This window comes from Colius striatus, chromosome 18 (assembly GCF_028858725.1).
Source record: "Colius striatus isolate bColStr4 chromosome 18, bColStr4.1.hap1, whole genome shotgun sequence".
Taxonomy (NCBI): Eukaryota; Metazoa; Chordata; class Aves; order Coliiformes; family Coliidae; genus Colius; species Colius striatus.
This window is the reverse complement of record NC_084776.1, coordinates 10,470,811-10,478,052: the sequence shown is the minus strand read 5'-3', so window position 1 is coordinate 10,478,052 and position 7,242 is coordinate 10,470,811. Positions and strand designations below refer to the sequence as shown.

The window sequence follows — 7,242 nt, the reverse complement described above, 5'->3', positions numbered from 1 at the left end:
AACCTTCCAAGAAACAGCGAGGAGGGGGATTGCTCACCCTCCAGCCCATTTTCTCCCAGCCTGGGGAACAGCTACTTAAGGAGGTAGTTTTGCCCTCCCAAGGCCCTTTACAAGCAGCAGCCCCTGCATCCAGGGCCCTGGCTACCTCCCAGCTACTCTCCCCATCCTCCCAACCTTTCATTTTGCCCCTTTCCAGCAGACCTGGATGCTGAGGGCTGGATCCTGGCTCTGCTCCCACACTGCCTGGGCTGGGGGCTGTCCTGCTCCTTCCTTGCAGGTGCTGGGAGAAGCTGCAGCCTCAGCAGTTTTGCTCTGCTTTGTAGACAGCTTGCTGCTATTTCCCTGCCTGCCTGGGGAATGATGTTGGATGGGCTTTATCCCTCCTGAGGAACTATCCAGAGGTTTAATGGCTTTCCCCTAAGGAGCCCCAATGAGTGTCACCAGGCATCAGGGCTGGAGCTAATAAGGAAGGGAATGCTCAGCCCCACAGCTTTGAAAGGGGGTTTCACCTCCTTTCTACAGGAGGAAAAGAAAGAAAGAAGGGAAAAAGGCAACAGATTTCACTGCTCCTTTCACTCCACGAGTCCAAGGAGAGATTTGCAACTTGCTGACTTTCCTTACAGCTCTGGCTTTGCCAAGGGAGGGAGAGATGAGGGAAGGGGACAGGAGATGAAATGCATTGGTTTATTTTGGGAAGTCTTTGTGAAAGGGACTGGGGAGGGGGGAATATAATAGCAAATAAAAGAACCAGCTCCTGACAGCAGGGAGACAGGACTCAATTAAAGCAAGACCTTGAGATACATGAGGCAGCAGTCCCGAGCGTGGGGCCATCAGCCATCCCTGTCAGGCAGGGGTTGTGCTTACTGCAGGCTGGGTGGCAGCCAGATCCATCACCTGGGAAATAACCACCAGTGCTTACATCTTCAGCAGCTCCTTTGATCTGGCGATAAACCCGTTAGGGGGAAAACAAATGGGTTTCTCTTGCCTGGACTGGCCACGTCATGGATGCAATTTGCCATTTAACCCAGCTGCTGATAACAGGAGATTGGCAGGGTAAAGCCACTGAACCATTTCCCAATAAAGCCCCAGATAAGAGCAGAGCAGGGCTATTACCTCCCCAGGGCTGTGATTTACAGCCTGGACGGCAGCTCGGGGAGTCAGCGGTGGCTGAGCTCAGGGAGGATGCTGCCGGGGGAGCAGAGCTCTGGGAGGATGCTGCAGGGGCAGCAGAGCTGAGGGAGGATGCTGCTGGGGCAGCAGAGCTCAGGGAGGATGCTGCTGGGGCAGCAGAGCTCAGGGAGGATGCTGCCAGGGAGCAGAGCTGAGGGAGGATGCTGCAGGGGCAGCAGAGCTGAGGGAGGATGCTGCTGGGAAGCAGAGCTCAGGGAGGATGCTGCGAGGGAGCAGAGCTCAGGGAGGATGCTGCAGGGGCAGCAGAGCTGAGGGAGGATGCTGCTGGGAAGCAGAGCTCAGGGAGGATGCTGCCAGGGAGCAGAGCTCAGGGAGGATGCTGCTGGGGCAGCAGAGCTCAGGGAGGATGCTGCCAGGGAGCAGAGCTCTGGGAGGATGCTGCAGGGGCAGCAGAGCTCAGGGAGGATGCTGCCGGGGAGCAGAGCTGAGGGAGGATGCTGCAGGGGCAGCAGAGCTCAGGGAGGATGCTGCTGGGGCAGCAGAGCTCAGGGAGGATGCTGCAGGGGCAGCAGAGCTCAGGGAGGATGCTGCAGGGGCAGCAGAGCTCAGGGAGGATGCTGCCGGGGAGCAGAGCTCTGGGAGGATGCTGCAGGGGCAGCAGAGCTCAGGGAGGATGCTGCTGGGGCAGCAGAGCTCAGGGAGGATGCTGCTGGGGCAGCAGAGCTCAGGGAGGATGCTGCCAGGGAGCAGAGCTGAGGGAGGATGCTGCTGGGAAGCAGAGCTCAGGGAGGATGCTGCGAGGGAGCAGAGCTCAGGGAGGATGCTGCAGGGGCAGCAGAGCTGAGGGAGGATGCTGCCAGGGAGCAGAGCTCAGGGAGGATGCTGCTGGGGCAGCAGAGCTGAGGGAGGATGCTGCTGGGAAGCAGAGCTCAGGGAGGATGCTGCCAGGGAGCAGAGCTCAGGGAGGATGCTGCAGGGGCAGCAGAGCTGAGGGAGGATGCTGCTGGGGCAGCAGAGCTGAGGGAGGATGCTGCAGGGGCAGCAGAGCTCAGGGAGGATGCTGCTGGGGCAGCAGAGCTCAGGGAGGATGCTGCCAGGGAGCAGAGCTCTGGGAGGATGCTGCAGGGGCAGCAGAGCTCAGGGAGGATGCTGCCGGGGAGCAGAGCTGAGGGAGGATGCTGCAGGGGCAGCAGAGCTCAGGGAGGATGCTGCTGGGGCAGCAGAGCTCAGGGAGGATGCTGCAGGGGCAGCAGAGCTCAGGGAGGATGCTGCTGGGGCAGCAGAGCTCAGGGAGGATGCTGCCAGGGAGCAGAGCTCTGGGAGGATGCTGCAGGGGCAGCAGAGCTCAGGGAGGATGCTGCCAGGGAGCAGAGCTCTGGGAGGATGCTGCAGGGGCAGCAGAGCTCAGGGAGGATGCTGCCAGGGAGCAGAGCTTAGGGAGGATGCTGCTGGGGAGCAGAGCTCAGGGACGATGCTGCCAGGGCAGTAGAGCTCAGGCAGCAGCACCCATTCACCCTCTGCCACTCCCCCTGCCCCACAGGCAAGGGAAGGGCTTGGTACCATCACCTTTAAAAACAGCACAGGGGAACTGAGAAAGTTAATTCTGAACTAACTGAGAAATTAATTGAGTGGAAGAGTGAGTCTCAGACACAGAAATTGCCCCTGGTTCCATCTCTAGGTATGGCAAATGGATTTCCAGAGCAATAGCACTTTTTGACATGCCTGTCCTGGTTTCACAGCTGCCAGAAGAACAGGTTAAAAAAAGAGATTTCCAGGGGATTCTGCATGCTGGAAGCCAGCAGAGATGCTACCAAAAGGCCCACAGTCCCCCACCTCAAGGAGACCCCAGGGCTCTCCACACACGTGCTCTGGTTGGTAAATAAACTGGCCCTTCCCTCAGCACTGGAGGGGGCAACTGACAGCTCCTCGTTTGGTTTTTCACTGGTGCACTTTATTCATAGTTTTGACACTGCTTCCCCCTCCTTCCCCCCTCCCAATTATTCCTTATAATGAGCTGTGGTAATTAGAATGCCTTTCATATACATGGCAGTGCCTCAGCTTCTCTTTACATCTCTTCCCCCCTCCTACTTAATAAAGAATGAGTTTGATGTCTGTGTCTTCCTCAGATCTCCCTTCCAGATGGAAACACATCCTGGCCAGGGTGACCAGAGCAAGTGCTGCAGACCTGCTCAGGCAGAGCTCAGGAACACAATGGGATGCTGCAGAAATCATCTGGGCACAGACAGAGCCAGAAACAGGCAGAGGAATCCCAGAGTGATTGGGGTGGGAAGGGCCCTGCAGAGCTCACCCAGCCCAAGCCCCCTCCTAAAGCAGGTTCCCCTCCATCAGGGGCCCAGGAATGTGTCCAAGTGGGTTTGGAAACCTCCTGAGAAGGAGCCTCCACACCCTCCCTGGGCAGCCTGGGCCAGGGCTCCCTCACCTCACACCAAAGGAGCTTCTCCTTGTGTTTCAGTGGAACTGGTTGTGTTCCAGCTTTTGGCCATCACCCCTTTTGGCCATTACCCAGACAGAAGTGTCCCCCCATCCTTTTGACACCCACCCTTTAGGGACTTCTAAGTGTTGATGAGGTTCCCCCTCAGTCTCCTCCAGGCTGAACAACCCCAGGTCACTCAGCCTTTCCTCATAAGGAAGGTGTTCCAAGGTGACAAAGTCCCTTTTATGCCAGCTTCTGTGGGAGCTGCAGCTGATCCAGTAGCTCTGTCTCCTGCTGCCACGTGCATGTTGGGGTGCCCAGGACCAGCAGAGCTGCAGGAGCCAATGTGCCCCACAGCTCCAGCACAGACACTCCCACGGAACAATCTGGTGCCAATTCTGCACCCAAAGCTGCTGTTAATACCCAGCACTGGCATCACCAAACTGGCCAAACCCCCACCTTGTCCCTCCAGAGGATTTTACAGCCCAGGGCACTCCTCTGCTCCCAGCAGCTGGGGCTATGGGCTGCCCTGAGCCCCCACACTGTCACATCCAGCACCCACGAGCAACGTGCCCTCACCACGGGCCAAGAGAAGCTTCTCCCAGGCAGCATCTGCCTTCAGGGCAGCACAGGGAGCAGGACTCAGCACCAGCTGATGGGGCAGAGACATGACAGGTAACACCAGAGCATTACTCAGCCCCATCACCTAAATTTACAGGCTTCCTCCAGCTCCAGTAAGGTTCCAGACAGATCATTACTCCCCTGACAGCAGCGAAGGTGAGCCAGCCGCCTTTCATCTCAGCTTGGAGAAAAATGCTCCTGCCAGAGAGTAATTGGGACTGTGCAGAGGGAGGTGGGTGCTGGGCAGCTGAAAGGTGAAGGCTATTTTAAAAGCAGCTGAGCAGAACCAGTGCAGAAAGCTGCCAGGGGAGCCCATGGGCACCAAGCACCACCTCCAGAGGCAGCCTGAGCCTCTTGGTCTTTAAAGCTCACTTAGATCCCCTATAAACCCAGGTTTTATTCGGTTCTTACAACCCTGGGAAGTAAATGGCTGGTGGTTGCTGCTTGCAAATCCTCTGTGCCCACCCTGGGCTGGCTCCTTCCCCCTCCTCCACGCTCACAGGAGTGTCTGCTAGCGATGCTTTGAGCCCAAGATGCAAGGTGCCAGGGAAAGGCACAGGGTGCTGTTCAGCTCTGCACACAGAGCTTTGCACTGCTTTTGTTTATACACACGTTGGCTGCAAGACACAAAAATTACTTAATCAATCCTTCCCCTTGTCTGGCATCACAGGCAGGATGGAGGCTGCCTGTGTATTTTTGTGCTGAAGGTGACAAATTGCTCTGGGGTGATGGCAGCAGCTCCTGCTCCCACCTCACCCAGTGCAGGATGCCCAGCTGGGCTGGGGGGATGCCCAGAGGACACGAGCACTGTGTGATGTGCCCCTTCCCAGGAGATGGCAGGGGGCAGTTGGGCTCTGCCCAGTGCTGTAGCACAGCTGAAGGAATGGGATGTTCTCCCCAGACTCACCTGCAATCACTGAGCCAGGGGAGGACAGGCTGGGGGTGCCAGGGCCACATGATTCAGGAGTCTCACCATCGAATGCTTCCAGAGGGCTGAGCACCAACCTTACAGCTACACATCCACAGCTCTGCTCCAGGAAGCAACCCCACAGAACCAAACCAGCCCCCACCAGCCAGCACCAACCCAGCACGGGGCTGTGTCAGAGGGGAGACACTGGCAGCAGCAAAAACCCTCTCAAATGAGATGGATGGCACAAGGAGAGAAGACCATGCATGGAGGATGGTTGCTTGGAGCTCACCTCTTCCTGTGGCTGCAGTGACTGGGGCATGTGGAGACACGATGTTGCCTTCAGAGCAGCCCCCAGCCTCGATCTGTGCCCGCTGGCAACTTCTGTTGGCTGCTGCAGCACGTTGACCTTCCTCTGCCTGCTCACTGGCACCCTGAGCAGCCCCTGGGCCCTCGCTGCCACCTCTGTCCCTGCAGGGATGTGTAGCTCTGTGCACAGATCAGCGGGGCAGAGGGCTGCCCATGGGTTGGGGGGCAATTGCTTCAGGCAGCACCAGGAACCAGCATCCTTCCCAGGAGCCTTCCCCAGCCCCATCCTGCTCCTTGCTTCCCACAGACAGCCTGGGGACTGCCCAGCCCTCACTGTCTCTTCCTGTGGGTGCAGAGCCCGCTGAGTCCATCCAACCCACCCGCTCTCCTTGTGCTCCACAGCCAGCCACGTCAGGCACCAGCAGCCCCCCAGCAAGAACTCCCACAGAAGGGCTGGGTGTTGCTTCCCCTTTAATTTACCACTTGTCAGGGGGGAGGGATCCACAGAAAAAATAATCATCAATAAATAAAACAACCTGGGATGCTGGAAAAAAGGATGAAAACCCTGAAGCTGCAGTCTGCTGGTGGCTTGTCCCATTGCCAGGGGAGGGAGCATCCCCAGCCCCCCTCTCCCCACCACCCCACCCCAGTGCCACCAGGTCCAGGTGGGTTTGGATGTGGACGATGCTCCTCGAGGAGGAAAAGGAAACCAAAGGTGAGGACGTGGCCGTTCCCAGAGACACAACCCCCGGAGAGTCCATCGGCCCCAGCTCGGGCGCCCCTCGACAGAAAAGCCCCTCGTGGTGTGTCACAGAGAGAGAGGAGGGAACAGAGGGGCCATGTCACAAGCAGTCCCTGCACAGAGCCACCTGGCCCTGGCGGTAGTCGCGGCAGGGGCAGAGGCGCCGGTACTTGGGGTGGTGGCCGGCGCAGCTGAAGAGCAGCGGCTCCTTCTGGAGGTAGCACTCGCGGGCAGGGCTGGCCACGGCTGGGTACAGGTGGTTCATCTCCAGCTCGGTGCTGTCGCAGCTGACGCCCAGCCTGTGGCACAAAGGCAAAATGGGGTGGGTTCAGGGGGCCTGAGGGGTCACTGAAGGGGTTTTAGAGCTGTTGTGGGAGGTTGCTGAGCTGGGCGCAGTGGTGAGCGCTGTCTGGCACCCTTGGCTGGAAGGGGATGTTGTCACCCTGTAGGTGACCTTTGCAACTCAACCTGGCAGCCCACAGCTCACCTCAACCCTTGTGTGGGCCAGGGATGCCTTGGGAAATCACACCCAAAGATCCACCCAGATCTTTTGTATCTCCCCTCTGCCCAGCAGCTCTCTGTGGACACCTCTCACAACACCCACCAGTCCCTGCAAGGACGGGAATTCACCAGATGCCCACACGGTCCCTGTGAAAACCAGGCCCTGAGGAGCAGCAGAAATGCCCACTGTGGATCTCAGCATCCCTCTCCTCACAGCCAGGGTGACAGCACTGGCACTGCCCTCCTACCAACCCCATTCCAGTCCCTGAGCCAGCTCGTGCTAAGGCCTGGAGGGCAGACAGCAATCCAAGCCCAGCTCTCACTGATCACATCAAAGGGTCAGTGGGCCTTGGCACCTGCCTGAGTGCCCCTTTTGCCATCTGAATGCCCTGAGCAGCTCATTTTAACTGGCCACAGAGCAGCACAGAGCCTGGTGGCACATGTATACTCTATTAAACCCTCACCACTGTGTTCCACATGCATTTTTACATCAAACATTAGAAACAAAGAGATAAAAAAGGGAGAGAGTATGGAGGAAGAAGAGAGGAACAGAGTGGGAGAGGCAGCATGGAGGAAGCAGAGAGGAACAGGGTGGGA

General features: G+C 58.0%; 1 protein-coding gene across 5 annotated transcripts in view; it reads right to left on the bottom strand.

Annotated features, from left to right (window-relative positions):
* Window positions 1-5,875: 5,875 nt before the first annotated feature.
* Window positions 5,876-7,242, bottom strand: part of MGAT5B (alpha-1,6-mannosylglycoprotein 6-beta-N-acetylglucosaminyltransferase B) — a 67,215-nt gene continuing 65,848 nt past the window's right edge. For 3 of the 5 annotated variants that reach the window (XM_062010759.1, XM_062010763.1, XM_062010760.1), the window contains one exon: window positions 5,876-6,443. In XM_062010759.1, coding sequence (XP_061866743.1) covers window positions 5,922-6,443 — 522 coding nt within the window. In that variant the 3' untranslated portion in view covers window positions 5,876-5,921. The remainder of the gene's footprint in view (window positions 6,444-7,242) is intronic. The other 2 variants (XM_062010761.1, XM_062010762.1) reach the window with 1 other exon arrangement.